Below are 18,583 nucleotides of genomic sequence, written 5' to 3'. Positions count from 1 at the left end.
TATACAACAGGTTGTTGCATTTTGTCACAATGAGCCGCTGCCTCAGTTTATAGCGCACACTGCACAAAATATCGACACATGATTACACTGCAGCCAAACAATAGCAATTAAAAGAGGACATTAATTTAAAAAAAACGTATATGTAAAGTATTATTTACAAGCTTTAAAACCCACATTCTGAGTCCAGAGAGAGGATGAACTTTGTTTTACAGGGTCAAATGCTGAATAAATACCTAATTAATTTTCCTCCCAAATGGAAAGAAAAGCCCTCTGAGCATGTTATCTGTAGCTACACAAACGGTGACACCACAACCACCACTCATGGATGACACTACAAATACAGCAACTGTACCCACACCTTCACACACACACCTTCTTCCCAAACAGCACACTCCGAAACAGCAATAAACCTCGTCCACATCCACGAACACACAGTCCATCAATTGTAGCCCTTGAAATAAAACTTCTTACCTGGGGATCTTTTTGTAGACGGACTTGTGTCCCCCTGTGATCCGACAGCGATCTCTTCACCACTGTACGATGCTGGAAGTGATAATAATCACCAAATACCTGAAAAAGACAAAGAGATATGATCAGTTATCACACAGTACACGTGATACTAGCTTAAATGAAGAATGAAATAACTCTTCGTTAAGTGCAGAACACCAGTCAGTACAAAACAGCGGACATGACAGAAACATGTATGACATGTAGACATCTGACCTTCACATTAATTAGTGGTCACACAGTGAAGTTGGCCCTTACATTAATAACACTGCCTGGATTAAAACATCAATCCATTTAGGAATTTATTTTACTGAGACTTAAGTAGCATTAACCACAGGGCCCTACCTCTGCATCGACCGACCAAAAGCAGCATCAAAGGTCATTTTATTTACAGTTACAGCTAGCCCTGTGTTCATTCACAATAACCCCCTCCAACTCCTGGTACCACCACAATAGCCTGATACATATTCCCCAGTGGGAAACCCCATAGATGACCCATAATCCTCTCTGCTCAGGCCAGTTTTTACCACTGTGTAATCGAGGTCATTAATATTGAGCAGTAACACACCTTACTTAAAGAATACGTAGTCAGAGCAAAGACAAGCAAAGAGGGAAGACACACAAGTGCTTAAACAATTAGCCAATTAATGGATTGACAGAGAATACAATTTGATAACCCATTAATAATTTAAATTATTTATCAAAAGTCAATCAACAGCTGCTGGTTTCAGCCTCTCAAATGTGAGGATCTGCTTACTCTTCTACTAATCAATATCACTGTAAATTCAAATTCTTTGGGGTATTTATAGATTAATTATTCAAATGGTATACAGATTAATTGATAGACAAAAAAAATCATCAAACCATCTAATCTAGATTAAGAGAACATGGTACATGTGCAGCTGTCAGATAGGACATGAGTCCTAAGGAACATTTTTACATTCACAGTTAAATACTGTGTTTAGCAGCCAAACAATCAAACGTCTATGAAGGAACTCAGGTGCTGTTAACGGCTCCATATGCTCTGAATTGTTAATTAAGGATTTCACGTAAGAGAAAATGGGGAAATGCACTTAGACAGAGTCATAAACAAAATTACCACTGCTCACAGATTGTAGATGTCTCTATGTTTAGACTTTAACATATTAATGAGCAGCATAAACGTATATATACGAAGATGAGGTCTAAAAAAGGAGAAACAATTACATATATTTTTGACAACAGACTGGGATGCTTTGTGTTCCAGCAAAGTTTGATGTAGAGCTAAGCCACTGCAGGATGTAAACTTTGCAACTTTCCTCCACTCTAAAAGAGTCACGGTTCAGTCCCCCAACCTCCTCTGCTCCCATTTAATCACAGTAAACAGACCGATTCCAGCCAGCCTGACACAAAAAGCCCCTGCACACAAAGACAGAGGACAATAGGGAGGCAATAACCAAGAGGGAAGACACACTTTACAGTGATATTCAGCTGAGAGGTGGAACCACCACCACAAGTCTGTTTGTCTGTGTAAAACCATTAAAGAACAAAACCACAGAGAAAATGCAGGATATAAAAGAGGATAAAACGCTGTCATCCAAAGGCATTAAAGCTGAGCTGACGGTACCTTCCCTGGAGAAGAGAAGAATAAGAGCAGGTAGTAGGTTCATTGTGTTAGCCCAGATAAGAGTCTGGGAGGTGGGGCACTGATCAAAAACATGGGTGGAGAGAGGCAGGATCCATTAAGCAACTCTAAATAATGCTAACACCAATGAAAAGATGTACTTAAAGACAAAGCGTTGACGGTCGATTCATCCATTCAGCCAACGTTTTCGTCGATAACTTATCACAGTTGAAAGCAAACAAAGCTATTGGTGATGCATCTCATGTTTTTGAGCCCATTGTGTTATTTTCTATTAGACATGATATCTCAAAGACAACATAATGTCAGTTATTTCCAGGCCAACAACAAAGCCGTTTGAGAAAAAAAAGAAAAATGGAGATAAACATCAGGTCTTTGTGTCAGAAAAATTAGAATCAAAGAGAAACAACTTCTTTCTAAACTAATCATTCTGTGCGAAATTACATTATGCAATTCACCCCAATATGTCCAACAACAGTAGCATCAACAAATGCATAATAATAATATTATTAATGCAGACGCGACAAGTGCTGGGTTTTTATTATTACTATTATTAACAGTGCCTCTTTTACTTTTTGTCACCTGGAAAGCCACAGTCTCTCTCTGCTAATTGCCTTCTTCCCTTCTAAATATAGGTGTCCGATAAGTGTTGCAAGCTCACAAACATCTGGAGGTTGTCAAAAGTAATGCTGGGTACTGTAGGAAATCATTACCTGATAGTTAAATACAGCAACGTCCAGTACTCAAGGGACATTTATTAGAACTTCCCAAACAGTACAAAGAAGTTCTACACTTTGAGAAAATAATCTGTCATTATTGATTTTAAAATGGATAGAAAACTTGCATGGAGACTTGCAACAATTACCACAACCACCCTACAGCTTCCTCAGACTGGACAGAGATAAAAAAACAAAAAAACATTGTACATATGCATAAATGCACACATACAGGGACAAAGATCACCTCGCATTAAAAACAACTCAACTGTTTCAAACGTATGCACACACTCACCTCCCTCAACAAAATGAAGTCCATTCTACTCCTGCTAAATGTCTACCCTGCAGCCCAATCATCATCTGGCAATCAGCAACAACACTTAAGAGTTTATGTTTTCGACCATTCAATCTAAGACCAACATTGTTTCTGTGGGGTTTAACTGCTTTCCACTGGAAAAAAGGCCCATTTACGACAAAGACATTCAGATGGAAAAATTATGTGGAAACAGTCGGATCAGGACTTGTGAGTGACCGTTACTGATGCGATAAGCCGGGCGCTGATAGAGCACAACAGGCTTAACCGGTGCTCTCCAAGTGGCCTATTACTGAAGTGAGGCATTAATCCATCAACCTCATTAAAATGCATGGTAACAGACAGTGGAAAATTACTGTCTGCTGGTTTGTTTGCATGTTTGCTCCCTCCCCGCCTGCCAAATTTACCTTGTGGGAGAGCACTTATCAAAAAGGTCTGGTGTCTCATCTCCTGTGACTGTTGACACAATTATGTTTTACAAAAGAGCCAAACAACGTCTGGAAACAAATTGGGAAAGAGGTTTAGGGGCTGCGACGAAATTATACGAAACTGTTTTCCATATGGAGCCGTGAATGTCAAAAACAAAGCCTGTGGATTTTGGTAATACCACTTGAGGGGAGGCCATTATTGCAGTTAAAACTACGGACACATCAATCATGACACATTTCCCTTCAGTTTTGACGTTTAACTGCATTTGATTTAAGGGCATCATGTTGGGGCATTACCATATTTTGTTTGTGCATCAGCGGGTTGAGATAAATTGAGAAAATGAGACTTAGGCAGAGCACAAGCGATAGAGCCTCCTGAAATAGTTCAGCAACTTGTTTATGTAATGAGGCTGGAGTGTAATTACTCAGTGCGGTGAATGGGTAGGACAGGGGGTACAGAACGCCACAGTGGCAGCTGGACATGACCAACAGTTTCTTTTAAAGCAGGGCAGAGCTGCTCTAAAAGCAGCCCGCCCCCACGCACACGCACACACACACACACACACACACACACACACACACACACACACACACACACACCTGAAAATGGGTTTGCACAGCTGGCCTGCCTTTCTGCCAAACTACACTTCGTCATTACATGTTCTCTCCTCATTGTTCCCCCCTGTCATTATACGTCCCACAGCAATCATTCTGTCTCTCTTTACTCATTAACCTTTAGTTTTGTTTGGCATCTATGTTGTGTATCTACTTAATAAGAACATGAGCTAAATCGACAGTTTTGGTAGCCTTTACACTGCAGAGAAGTACACAGGTGGAGGTGAAGTGGTGGCTAGAGTGCAGGAAATGTGTCCAAATACATCTAAATCATTTTGGAATAAACTATGAAGTTTATAAAGCCTTATAAGGCTAACTCAAGCTACCGTATTTATCAACACACAGTCCATTTTCAACTAGCTGCCGGCCACATTCCAATTCTGTGTTTATACAGTAAATACATATAATGATTCTTGGCACAGTCCAGCGGTTACGTCGATTGTTCTGAAGAAGTTAGATTAGTCCATTTAACGTTGTTGACAAAAACAAGATGATTATGGTGAAATATGGGGTTTTTGAGTAGGAAGGACGGCTGGAAAATACCCCAATGACAATGGGGGGGGGGCAGAAAGTTGACATTGTGATTAGAGAGACCATCATTCAGCCAAAGTAAAGTGCCTCAGTTAAAGCCCCCATAACATACTGTACAGTACCTGGTTCAATGTTATGTAGCTGACTGAGGGTTCGTGTGCACAAAAGCCACGATTGTGATTATCATGTCTCAGTTTCGTCCTTCGGTTGACAATATTGTATCTCCTTCAGTCTGAACTTTTATTCCATCTTGTTGATCTGCACAGCAAATAAAATTCTTCTGCTTACATCAGATTGCCTCGTTCCACGTGCTCTGCTGTTTGCAGATGATTAGCTTTACCACTTCTGCAACCCGACCTTGCTCTTATCCCGCAAAATATGCAAGAAAATGGAAGAAAATTATTTTCTTTTTCATGAATAGGGACTCAGGGATCATAAACTCAATTTTCCCCCATTGTGTTGACTATCCACTACAGGAACTTAACGGCCCGTAACTCAAGGTGTTGCAACTGTCACGCATGCGGCTTTTGTTTCCACTGTTCTGCCTCGCTTTGTGTGTGTGAACTACATTTCGGCACTGCTCAGGAGTTGATACTAAATCCGACAGATAGTTTGCAACACAGAAAACACCTCAATTAATAACGCAGGACGTGTATTTAGATAAGAACTGCAAGGAAGTTTGTTTTAACGTAAAGCCGATATTCTGATTCAGAATAGCAGACATTTGAACATGTAAAACTGTAGATCGTGGGCACAGTGCTGACTAGTCAGTATTTTCTCAAGCATGTAAAATTTCCAGTGTTGAGCTATTTTTTCAATAAAGTTAGCTTTAGCTTGAAGGAAAAAAAAGGTGAGAAATGATTTTGCTGCATTCTGTTGCTTCACCAGTGCCCTCTCTTTTTGCTACATCCATCAACCTCTGAGTGAGCTGCAGGGCTTTTCTATTGACATTTAATGTAAAAGAAAATCTACATTAGCAATTTTTTCCCCATTGTTGTCTGTCCCACAACTGAATGGCACTCGCCTACCAAACACAGCATAAAAATCACAACATTTGTCCCCACATCGCCATTCAGCTATAACTTTTCAATTATTACGTATATCCAAAACATTCTGGTTTGTAAAGTGGAAAACAAGGCAGAACCTAGAACATACGACCTTCCAGGTTTCGGCTCGTTGAGTTCCTGAAGTGGAAAAGAGCTAAACTGAATGGTGGTCGTGTTGAGAAGATGAGCGTGTGTGTGTTGTGAGGTTGGAGTAAGGGACACACATCTTTGTAGTGCGGCTACATTATCAGTCATACTTCATGAAACAGCTTATGTTTCTTGATAATTGTTGGTGAAAGGGTGTCTGCATAATTTCAGGGAAACATGATGTTTACTGGCGGAGCTTTAATGTTGACAGACATCGTGCTGTGATGTGATGCAACGCTGGCAAACCCCATGACATTTTTAGTACTTATTAACTTGTAGGTACACAGTAAATGTCAATGTTCGAGACTAAGATAAATACTAAATACACTGATGCAATCAAATAAAAACACTGATTCTTGCAACTTATATTCCTGGCAAACCTCTGAGATTACAATGTAATAGTAATAAAAAATACATCCAATCACTAATAAAAATAAACAAATATTAGCTTATTGTATGCTCCATCCTCTTTGGGCCTCTGCATTAGTACAACAGCTCGTCCACTGCAGCACACCTCGACTTTATGGAGTGGACGAGGGGGTAAAAAAAAGTTTACAGTGTCATGGCAGAACTGCTGGAGGGCTGTTAGCTCACGGGTCGATGAGAGCTGTCCTCAGATGACTAACTCTTCACAGCGAGGTCTTTATGGCGCTGTGAGGGTAAAGTCAGATAAGCACAAGACGGCGCACACACGCAGTTACGCAGGCCTTACCACACCACAGCCCCAGTTGTACAGATTTCGCACAGACAATCATAATCAATTATAGAAAGGTCAATACATACGAAGCAGACACGCAATCACTCGGTGCTCTACTGTTATAGGAAGACAACGTGGCCAGCGACCTGATTAGCTAAGTCATGGATATTTGGTCGTGCTTCTGGATATTTCCCCTTTTAGGTATATTTTCTCCACATCAGTCTTTGACAAAACGAAAAGACGTGGTAAAAGGAAAGAATAGCCATGACCCTCTGGCCTATGATTGAACACTCTCGCACCCCCCTCCCCACCAGACCACAACTGACTGTGTGAGATGTGAACTTTAGCCCTGGGGTGGAGTCAGATGTCATCTCAAAGAATTGGTTCGTCCCAAGCAGAGCTACAATCAGCAGGTATTGCAGTGAAAGTGTTTCTGGCCGAGTCGTTCTGACCTCAGTCTGGGAAGTATTTTTTTCAAAATAACCTCTCAGAGCAGAGACGTGCTCCTTTAGACAAGAGGCAACTGTGATCAGTGGGAACTCTTCAACATTACCAAATAAAAATCGAGTCTACTCGCTGCCATCTCTTGCAGCATCTCCGAGGTAAAAGTCTGGGATGTTAAAGCTCAAGTCAGATGCTGCTCTGCTTGGGCAACTTTGTTTCAACATAACAAAACAGCTAAAAAAAGTCTTCACAGTCTTGATCAGGGTGTGATTCACTTCTACACTAATGGACTTGAATCGTTTCAATCATCCGAGGCCTAAACAGTTTGAAATATAATTTAAATGTCTTCAGACTGAGCTGTCAGACAACCATCAATCACTTGCTTCAGTCAGTATAGTGGACTGCATAGCCATCCCACAAGGAAGAATTCCTCAGCTATCATATGCAATTTGGTGGATGTCCGATGTGACAGGTGACTTAAAAAATTTGGTTAACTGTAACTGATGCGGCCTTAAAGTAATTAGTCTGTTGGTCTTGAGATTCATCATGTTTCCTCTGAAAAAAAGAAGAAACTTGGGATGCAGGCTTTTCCCTCCAGTGCTTCATGAATCTGGGAAGTCAGCTGTCAACAGTCTTCACTGGTAACAGCAAAAGTCAAGAGCAGGATGTGATTCATCCACAGCATCCATTGTGATTCATCCATGTTTGTGCTACAGCTTGCCTGTCTTTGTGAGTTACTTTATTTAATTCGAATTACTCTCTAAGTAACATTTTATTTTCATTAATATTTAAACTGTTTAATTCATTTTTCTGTAATCACCTCCCAGGCCGCTGCAGTGCCTCGGCGCACTTTGAAAACCGCTGCACTAATCCAACACAATGAACAGGTTATGCCTGAAGAGTTTGCTAGTGAATGAAATCTAACTCGTGTGGTTTTCAAAGGCGAGTTGATGCATTAAACCTTTCGACCTTAAATAATGGAGCAAAATTCCTGCTCAAGCTGGACCAACGATTATTTTAGCAATGCAGAAATGCAAAGAGTGTGTGCCTTTGTGCATAACAATGAATAAAGCAACTGTCACTGAACAAATGTTATTCTTCCAGTTGAACTTAAACATGCTGATGAAAAAAATATATATATTTAATCTTAGATACCTATTTAAAGTCAAGTACTCCCAAACTGAGATAATAATTCAGAACTCTTCAACCACATGCATGTGTGAAGAAAAAAAGAAAATGAGGCTGCACTAAACAGAATACTGCAAGTCACTTTTCAGCAATATTATGCATTATCTAATATGTTTTACAAATTTTATTTAATCCATTTTCTTGGATTAAAAATGAAGAATGTTAATTTCCACAGTGTAGATAAATATCTGTTCACTCTGCAGCATGAGCAGTTTAACACATCTCACCCTTCAAAACACTACAAAGAGTCTTAACCCTACTTATGCAACGGCTCCACTCGCTGTGGCCTACTTCACGCGTCTTTACAGGGAGTTCAGTTTTTTTTTTGGCGGTGCAAATCTATTGAGATTTTCAGCTGTTTTTCATTAAATTGAAAAAAGAGCAATTGAATTCCCAACGTATGGACTTTCAAAGAAAACCCATCATCATTTTATCAAGTGTAAAATGAAAAAGAGCTGGTCCAACAGTCTGCTGTGTGATCTGTGTCACAGAACTTCCAACATGATTAATCTCTGATCATACTTGTCTGGTAAATCTGTTAGAGCCAGAAACTTTTCATGATCAGTCTGCTGGAAATCAAAAGGTTGCAGCATTAGAGTCATATTAACAGTTCAGAGATAATCTCTCCAAACACGTAGACGACTCTTATGCAGATGCATTGATGAGCTCATCCTCATTAGTGGAAGAATTCGACTGCATCCATCGCTAGCCTTAACCAGTTTTAGAGAACATGTAATGACGAAGTGTAGTTTGGCAGAAAGGCAGGCCAGCTGTGCAAACCCATTTTCAGGTGTGTGTGTGTGTGTGTGTGTGTGTGTGTGTGTGTGTGTGTGTGTGTTGGGGACGGGGTCTGAAAAGGAGAGAAAGCTAAACTGAGAAGGAGGAAATTGAAGAGGGACAGGGAGGAAGCAGGTTTTTATCACGAGGGAGGCAGTTCTATCCCTCAGAGTGCAAACTGTATGATTGCTTTTGACACCACAAGGGAATACTAAATCTAATCTGAGCTTTGAATCTGTATTAAACAGTTCAGTATAAGTGACCAAAATAAGGACAAAATCTACTTTTTAAAACTGGAGATTGCCAGCGGCAAATTAGCTTAGCACAAAGACTGAGAGGGGGGGGGGCTAGCCTGGCTCTGTTGAAAGGTAACAAATCCACCTACCAGCACCTCTACAGCTCACTGTTTATGTGTTGGACTATTTCTTGGCCGGATGCAGTCACTTCCTGGGGATCTTCATCGGTTGTCTGGCAACCTCATGGTGGCTGCCAAAGCAAATAACCCATTTCCTGTTCAAAATGTTGAACAATTCCTTTAAGGTTTTTGGAGTGTGTCCATTTGCAATTAGGCTAACATAACACGCAACACACGTAAACATGTTATCCATTTTCCTCCCTAAAATTGATGACAAACAGTAATCTGTTGTTTTTGTGTGTGCGCACATGTAAATGTCTACGGGAACATCTAAGGAAATGTTTTAGGAAATGAAATAACTCCTGGAAATCACAGAACATCACATATTTATGGCACACAGTATATCCAAGTATTGGGTTTGCCTTTAAGCTATTTTTGCTCCACGTAGGATGAAGTAAAGAGTGACAGCGATGAGGAAGACAGAGAAGATTTAGCATGAATTCATTGGCATTTCAACTGAGATAGTTTGTCTCTCAGCCCCAAGGGCCCCCTGCCAGGAGTGCTGGAATAAACGCCATTATATAAGTAGACATGAAAGCACGCTGCATAAAATCCTGGGTAGGACAGAATTAATGTGCACTGATGAATAAGCATGAGCAGTGATATTAATACAGCGGTGAGTCTCAAAATATGAGCAGAGCCACTGAATTAAATGGTGAGGCTGAAATTTTCAGTCTCATCACCTGCTTTCTGTTTTTCATTTTAAAAAATGATCACTTGAGGAGGTTTCTAGCTTGTTTAAAGGTCAGTTTAGGAGGTATACACAAGGGTAATGTCCTTGACGATGAGTTTGACAGCTGAATCTGAAGCTGTTTCTATGAAGTTAACAGTGCGTTAAAAACTGGCAAAAGAGCACTTGGGGTATAAACTTAAGAGTGCAAGGACACACGTAACTGCGAGAGTCTTCGTTTCAAATATAACATCTCATTAATAACCTGTTGCGTTTTTCACAGCCTTCTCTCACACACACACACACACACACACACACACACACACACACACACACACACACACACACACACACACACACACACACACACACACACACACACACACACACACACACACACACACCATGAAGATGGAGCAAAAGGTGATACACACACACACACACACACACACACACACACCATGAAGATGGAGCAAAAGGTGATTTCCAGTGTGACAGGAGCTAATAAGATTTAACTCCGGCGTCTAATTTTATCTCCCCTCTTTGCTCTTAGAGCACTGATAGAGCGCTGCTGCTGGACAGAAATACCAAACAGGTTCTTCTGACCCCAATGAAGGACCGCAGGGGCCATTTGAAGAAGCTGCACACCCTTAATTTCTTAACAACTCTCTGTCTAAAACATTTCCATCAATGTCCTCTCCCTCCTCAGAGGACTGGGCCCTTTTGTCTCTGCACCCACCACAGGTAGCCAACCCCTCTGCACTTCAATTTAATGGACTGTCATGAGCAGCATTTTGAGAGTGACTTTGAGAAAAATGTGAAGAAGACGTAATAACTCCACAAGGTGAAAGTAAAGAAAAAAGATTCGGTTCCATTATCGTTGTAGTTGTGATTTCATTTGGAATTTTTTGTTGGGTAAAAAGAAAGAAACAGATGAAACTGACCAGGATAATATTCATCTGTCAACTTTTGCATGTTCTGGAAATACTGTATTTCAAACAACGTTTTCTCATTATCGCTGAATTGGTTATTCCATCACGTCCCGTTGCACAACGCTCACATGAAATTGAGCGACAACCTCGTCCCCACTGCTGCCAACGCCCGAGGCACATTACCGCCTGTGATCCCCCTCACTCTACAGAAAGCCTCCGACTCATTGTACTCCTCCTCTCTGCACTGTAGGTGAAGTGGGGTGAAAGAAAGACAGATCACAAAACACGATCCACCACACAGATTGAAGAGGGGAAGCCCTCCAAGACTGTTTGTTACCGTCGTTTCTATGGAAATCAGTTCAGTTTTGACAACACGGCATGTCGTAAGAGAGCAAGTGATTGTGACAAAGTATTTGGTTTACTCAGAAAGCTAGAAACAAGATCATCCTCAGGAATGCAGAACTATTTTTCTTATGCCCTGTATTCTTTCGTAGTGCCACATACCTTTTCAAAACATGACACCAACCAGACATAACTGATGTAGATGTGGTACGGTATGCAAAGCGCATCTCAACTTGGTGATATGGAAACAGTGTTGAGCACGTCACTCTGGTTGAACGACTGTCTCATCAGTCATTACTTATCTGCACTGCTATTGTCTTGCTCGAGGGAAGACTACAAGCCGGAGCTCTCTGCTTCTATAATGTTATCGCAGAGCTCTTAATTTGGACAAAATCCTCTTGCTGCTTCCTCTCCAGACTTAATGGTCAATTTGATCCAATAATGAGTAACTGGTGCATTATAGGCCACTACACACAGAGTCACACACACACACACCTTTTCTCCTCCTGCTGCTCAAATCTGTCCCAACGTCAATTTCACAGATAAACATGTGGCAACAGGCGAGAAATTGATGCTGCCAAAAATTGATCCTGTGACTGCTCACACAGTACTGAAGTACTGAAATAAACACACAAAAAAAAGGTTGTGAAATGAACATATTTTTAACACTTCCTAATAACTGGCTTACTCTTACTGAGGGAAGGGCAGTCTGCACAATGTGACCAGCACAATGAGACAGATCATCAGCAGTGCATAAAACACACATTACAGGCATACCCATTTTCCAGCAACCTGGTGGAGATTACATTTTTTAAGCTTTGCACTGACATCAACGTTTCCCATAAATGATCTACATCACGACTGTGAACAGTACCAGGAAACGGCCATGGACCATTTCTGAAAGCACTTTCGTTATTTATCTCTTCAAAGAAACCAAAGAACATCCTGTGAGTGAAGGATCATTTCCCTGAATATCTTTCGTCTTTAAATGTTGTTACACCCATGTAGCAAATAAGGACAGGCTGGTTCTGATAAGGAATTTGTTGAATCTCTTCTTGGACACCTCAATATTCATAAGAAGGATTGTAATCACTGTTGAAAACAATGAGATCATTTCTTAGATGTGACTATGACAACAGGTTGTTGACTGGTTTATGTTTTCCCACAATCACTGCATACGCAGCTCAGCAGAGACAGAAAAAACCTGACAAGAAAGTTTAGTGAAGGAGGAGCTTTGGCATTTTTGGCCACTAGTAGCACTACGGAGCAATGTTTTTACATGTGGGTCCCCGTTGTGTTTGTTTTCGTGCACACACAAAAGGACCCACATGCATGCTGATAACGCGATCTACAGTCCTGCCAATCATTTTGCACTATTCCACTGATCGATAGATCGAACGCGGCAATGTGCCAGCAAAGGCTGCCATCATGTAAACATGGACATAAACAGTGCAGGGCTCAAACTTTTAAGAAAAATCAGCTATGCAAATGTTTCATTAGGAAGGAAATGCACTCAACGTGTTTGTAAGACCTCAAGGATACACACACAATCTGCAAAATAGATGCAGTAGTGAAACAGATGAGTTAATGAAACATAAAGTGCAGTTTGCCCTTGCAGCTTGAAAGAAATCTGCACCATGTGCTACGCATGTAATGCCCTGAGAATAATGAGCAAACATTAATCAGTATGGTACTCTTTTATTTACAATGGAGCTGAGTGAAAATACTATCAACAGCAATTAAGTAGAACTGAAATTAGCTGAAAGCTGTGTCTATTTCAGAGTAATTGGTTTGGGCTTTTCAATGGGTCATCACGGTTTATTTTACGCCATCATTCTCTAATCTTATGAAAGTAAATCGACATAGAGGTCACGCGCAAACCGGGTCCAGCTGCTGCCGGCACTGCTGCCGCACGCGCCGAAATGCTTTGTTCCTCCTGATCTGAAATTGATGTGTTCATTTACTGTATGTGGGTGAATGTCGATCAACAAAATTATTCATAATTTCCATCCCCTAGGCAGTGTGAACAAATGAGCTCTTCCAACCAAATAATTCAGCAATTGAGGGAAGATATGGAAAGCAGCCACAACACAGAATTATTCATAGTAGACAGCAGCGTTGAGCAAAACAACTCAGGTCCCGTCTACATTATGAGAATGAAAAGCAGTTGCTGCCTTGTGAAGGAACAATAAACTCATGTGACATGGCTGCCTTTATTTCAGCTCCCTGTCAAATAAAGCTGCGCTGGGTCAGGCACAAAAATAATATCAATCAGACGCTCATTCCAGACAGTGGAGAGTGTGTAGACATTAAGTGGTGTCCTGGCACAGAAAACATCACAATCGAGTCCTACATCAATACAGTTTAGGTAACAGAACATGAGTGGAGAGAGAGCTGTGCGTGCAAGATGAATGCAATGCAATTACGAGCGCAATATCCATCTCGCTCAATTGACTAACTTCAACGTCAGACCACAGGCCCTCTCTCAAGATGCGTGCTAAGCGTGTACCTCTGAACTGAGCTATTTCTGCATGAATGTCCTGCTGGTGTGTATTTCAGTCCAACAGTCTTTGGAGCCAGCTGTTTCTGGGAGATTGAAGTTCTCATAAAAGTGAGCACAGATAATGATTTTTTAAAGTTTGGGAGAGGTTGTGTGCTTGACCTGATTTGATCAATTAAAATGCACAGATGTTCATTTTCCCAGCTGTTTTCGTCAGTCTCTGTTCTCTGGATTACAGCCCTGTTTGGATGTTGTTGTCACAGAGAGTATTGAAGCTTCTGACAATCCAACACACTCTCAACTGGCGAGCACAGTAAACTTCTGGTAAGGTGAACACACCTTGAAAAGGACAAAAACAACTCGCAATAACACAATGAAAAACGTGTGTTGGGTCTGAATGGGACACTGGTTGAGACGGCCATAAAACAGCGTGGCATGGCAGAGACAACTGTATTGCTGGATCAGTCCTCATGGAAACAGGATGTGCTCCACGTCGTCTGAGCACACAGACAACTAGCATTTCTCCATCCCCACCTCCTCCTCAATCTCACTCACAGCAGGCGAGAGTGAAAACAACGGAGCCACACATAAGTCCGTGGCTGGGTACTGGCCGTGACCTTAGCACCATCAATTCATCCTGTGGATACTTTTATTTTTCCCAGAGGGAGTTTTGATTGTCACAGCATCAACAGAGACGCACAAATAAAACTCACATCAAAATCAAAAACTCAGCTGCTCCCACTGTGCAATTACACCGCTACATTCCAACACTGCCCACAGCTGGAACTGAACATGTGTGAGTTAAGGCAGATTTACAGTTGTGTGTTAAGCACGATGAAACCAACACTCAGAAATGTAACTACACGTCGGGCTACAGTGGCTACAGAGACACCACATGAAGTACCGTGACCAGTCCGTTTGGGCCACCTGTGTTTTCCCTGACGCTGCTGGAGAACATTGTGAAGTGAAGACAACATAAAGTAAGCAGGTTGAAACACACAACACGATTGACGCTTTTTATTACTGTGAATGAAGGCATGTACACAGCGATTGCACGGCAGTTGTCTCCTCTTCAGTAATGAGGCAAGGCAAAATAGAAGTCATCCAGATGTGACCAACATCGCTCTACATGACAAAGTAAACGATCGAATGTAAACTCAATTACTGTGGAGAATGTAATTAAAGCACAATAGTGCCCGATCATGTACAATACATGCGTTTAGCATTGCGGTGGTGATATCAACGGCTGAAATGTGACACTGAACTATAAATCAAAACTCACGCAGCAGGTATCTACGGCAGGACTCCCGTCCCTCCACACCCAAGGTCCACCCACACAGCTGTTTTCACTTACGTTGCCGGATTAGACCTCTCAAGACTGTGTGGGAGTGTATAAACTGTGCTGGATTGACAGCTTTCTCCTGTTAACTTTATTGCACCTGTTAGGGCAAAACAATTTACACCATAATCATCGTTATCAGTTCACAGAGTTTGGTGACATCAATTAATTCAAAGTATATCCCTGAAAAATGACTGAATCAGTTATTAGTTAAGTCATTTAAGCTCAAATGTTCTATACTGTTGGGTTTAATTTTCTTCAATGCATCACATTTTAAATGTTTTGTATGTAGAATCGTAAATATAAAGTAACTAGTTACTGTAGCTGCCAGATAAATGTAGTGGAGTAAAAAGTACAATATTTCCCTTTGAACTGTCGTGGAGTACAAGAATAAAGTGTCATGAAATGGAAATACTCAAGTTAAGTACTTTTACAAATTCGTGTCAAATTTGCCAATAGTGACAGATGCAGGAATGCATCCACAATAAAACATGTTGTTCAAAATAAAACTTGGTGGTAAAAAATAAAACGACATACCCTGGGCACAGTGATTTGTGAGTTCATTTTGAATTCCCAAAATACATGTTTAGTCATCCAACTGATGACTGGCACATCACTCAGTTGAACCCTCCTGATGTTGACACAAAGCTGTGTCCCATTCTTTGTCCTCTTGTGCCCTGTTTTCTCGATAAGTGTGTTTGTCTGGTTGCGTGTGTGTGTGTGTGTCTCCTGTGGTGGCATTTCAGGTCACACTACTTCCCAGAGGGGAACATTCCTTTCTCTTGAAGAGTTCGGTCCAGTCTGAAGCTCTGAACACACCGACTGTGTCCAGCTGACCGCCTCAACTGCTGGATTCAGCACTCTGGTTGCCCAAACCACACTGCCGCATGGTGGCTGGGACAATGACAGGAAGGCCAACCGCAACCATTTCCTAGAGTCCACCAACACCATCAATATGATACTCGGTCATAGGAAGATTCTTAAACTCTCTGTTCAACAGCTTATTTATGGGATGACATGTAGATATTGATAGTGAATACCAATCAGTTTTATATTCATCAATTTTAAGAAGGAATATCATGTTCCTCACCATAAAATCACTACAGTGGCATGAGCAAAGGCACTGTAAGGCATTCATCACGGTGTGGTTCCCCTTCATTTCTCTCTCACTGTGTAATTGTGACTATGCATAAAACAATGCATGTTTCCTGTAACCTACAGAAACAAGTCGCACCAGTCTCTGAGGTTACTGTAAGTTGGGACAACAAGAAAAATGGAGAACAGTCCCAAAATAGACGAACAAGCCGACCTGGTGCCAGAATAAGGATAATAAAAGGTTCCAGGCTGTGTTGTGTGTTGTGTGTGTGTGTGTGTGTGTGTGTGTGTGGGGGGGGGGGGGGGGGGGGCAGATTCTTTCATAAACAGCTAGTATTATAGGTCTGGAAAGCAGTGGGAGGCTGGCTGTTTTCTGTGGACTAAACACTGAACCCACTTGTTAGGAAGAGCTTAACTCAGCGCAGGACTCAGCTCTTTCCAATGCACCATAATTTGCAGTTTTGCTGGTTTTTCTTTGTGTATTGGAAAGTCACTAGACTGTCAGGGAAACCTGGGACCTGGAGTATCTGAGTGGACTGAGGGCAACGAGAGCTGATGTCGTCTGGACCACTGCCCTGGGAATGAGAGCGAGTCACTGAGGCTCACCGACTATAGCCACCACAGCATCCTGTCCAAAACATTGGTAGCATTCCCTGGGCTGAAGCAGCCTCCAGAGAAACAGATCCAAACAGATGGACACTTCTCACAAAACAACCTCTTCAGTCTTTCCTGCGCAGTTGGTTTCCTGCATATTGTGGAGAACATGGCAGGAAACTGGACATTTTGGGGTAGTGGGAGCCCAGTTCAGCATCAGCTCTAGTACATAAACTATACAGTATATACTAACATTTATATTTACATCATGATGTATGGACTGCAGTTTAAATGCAGAGCAATAACGCCAGCTTTTCCTAACAATGGGTATACATTTCCAAATGAATGTCATGGAAAAGGCGGTTGTCTGTGTTAAACACACATGCATGTCCAGTGGGAACACCTTCCATAATTCAGCGTTGCTTTCATTCTTTTTTATTATCATTGTAAATTGAATCCCTTTGGGTTTTGGACTGTCAGTCGAACAAAACAAGCTGTTTCAATTTGTCTCCTTTAGTTCTGGGAAATGGTGACGGGCATTGTTCCTCATCTTGAGACATTTCATAATTAACTACGGCTGAAATGATCAGTCTATTAACAGATTAGACAATCCACAGAAAATGTATTGCCAACAATTTTGCTTAATAAATCGATTAATAGTGCAAGTCATGTATAAAGCCAAAATGCTAATATTTCCTTCCCAAATGTGACAATTTGCTGCAAAACAGACTGTATGAGGCATCCAATTCAGTCAGCAAAATCATCACACACTCACAATACAGAAGATGAGCTCCGTCTTCAGTAGCAGGCATCCAGGGATACAATTTCACAAACATCTGATGAGGTGGGGGGAGGGGGGACTATAACTCATTGATGCATAGCTTACATCAGCAATAAAATATTCATGAACACACACACCAACAACTGATACTGTACACAGACGTGATGAATTCCACTTCCTTTGCAACACAGATTGATAACCTAGAAAGAAACCTTGTGTCACTCGACTGTTGGGCTCAAACAACTTTAAAAGGACTTCCACAGAAAAAACTGAAGTACACAGAGAGACCTGAAGAAGCTGTCACATCAATAAAATATATGATATAACATCCTGGAACACTCCTTTTTTAAAAGGATATCAGAAAAAGAAAAAAAACCTCTACCTCCAGCACATTTAGGAACCATTTCTGCCAAGTTGGCTCGTTACCAAAACATTACTGGAAACATTCAAAAACAAATAAGCACCTACTCAGAGTGCGGTGCTGTAAGGAGGGAAACAGCCTGGCGCATGATTGGAAGCGCTGAGAAGCTCTGAAAAATTAATTTAGAGAGAGAGGTGTTTGCTTGATATTCTTATCAGCCACTTGGTGCCAAACACTATTTTGACACCATTTCTTTCAAGGCAGAATAAAAGCAACTGTATCGACATCTTGAGGTCATTCAGGCTCAAGAATAAAAGGGGCTGCAACTGACAAGAGATTCAGACTCCCAACACTGCAGAGACGAAGACGAAGACGAAGACTCAGCGCACTGGCAGGCACACAAAAGGCACGGTGCATGTGTTTGTAAACTGTACACCGTGTTCAAGGAAACAGTGTAATCAAAACACACATATAATCATTTACAATTTAATCCTTGTGGTGACCAGCAGGAAAAAACCCAGAAT

At 41.3% G+C, this 18,583-nt stretch overlaps 1 protein-coding gene across 1 annotated transcript in view; it reads right to left on the bottom strand.

Annotated features, from left to right (window-relative positions):
• Positions 1-18,583, bottom strand: part of furina (furin (paired basic amino acid cleaving enzyme) a) — a 73,751-nt gene that overhangs the window by 36,008 nt on the left and 19,160 nt on the right. The window contains exon 3 of the mRNA XM_070903862.1: positions 472-570. Coding sequence (XP_070759963.1) covers positions 472-570 — 99 coding nt within the window. The remainder of the gene's footprint in view (positions 1-471; positions 571-18,583) is intronic.

Source organism: Enoplosus armatus, chromosome 1 (assembly GCF_043641665.1).
Source record: "Enoplosus armatus isolate fEnoArm2 chromosome 1, fEnoArm2.hap1, whole genome shotgun sequence".
Lineage (NCBI taxonomy): Eukaryota > Metazoa > Chordata > Actinopteri > Centrarchiformes > Enoplosidae > Enoplosus > Enoplosus armatus.
This window is presented reverse-complemented; position numbering and strand designations above follow the sequence as displayed.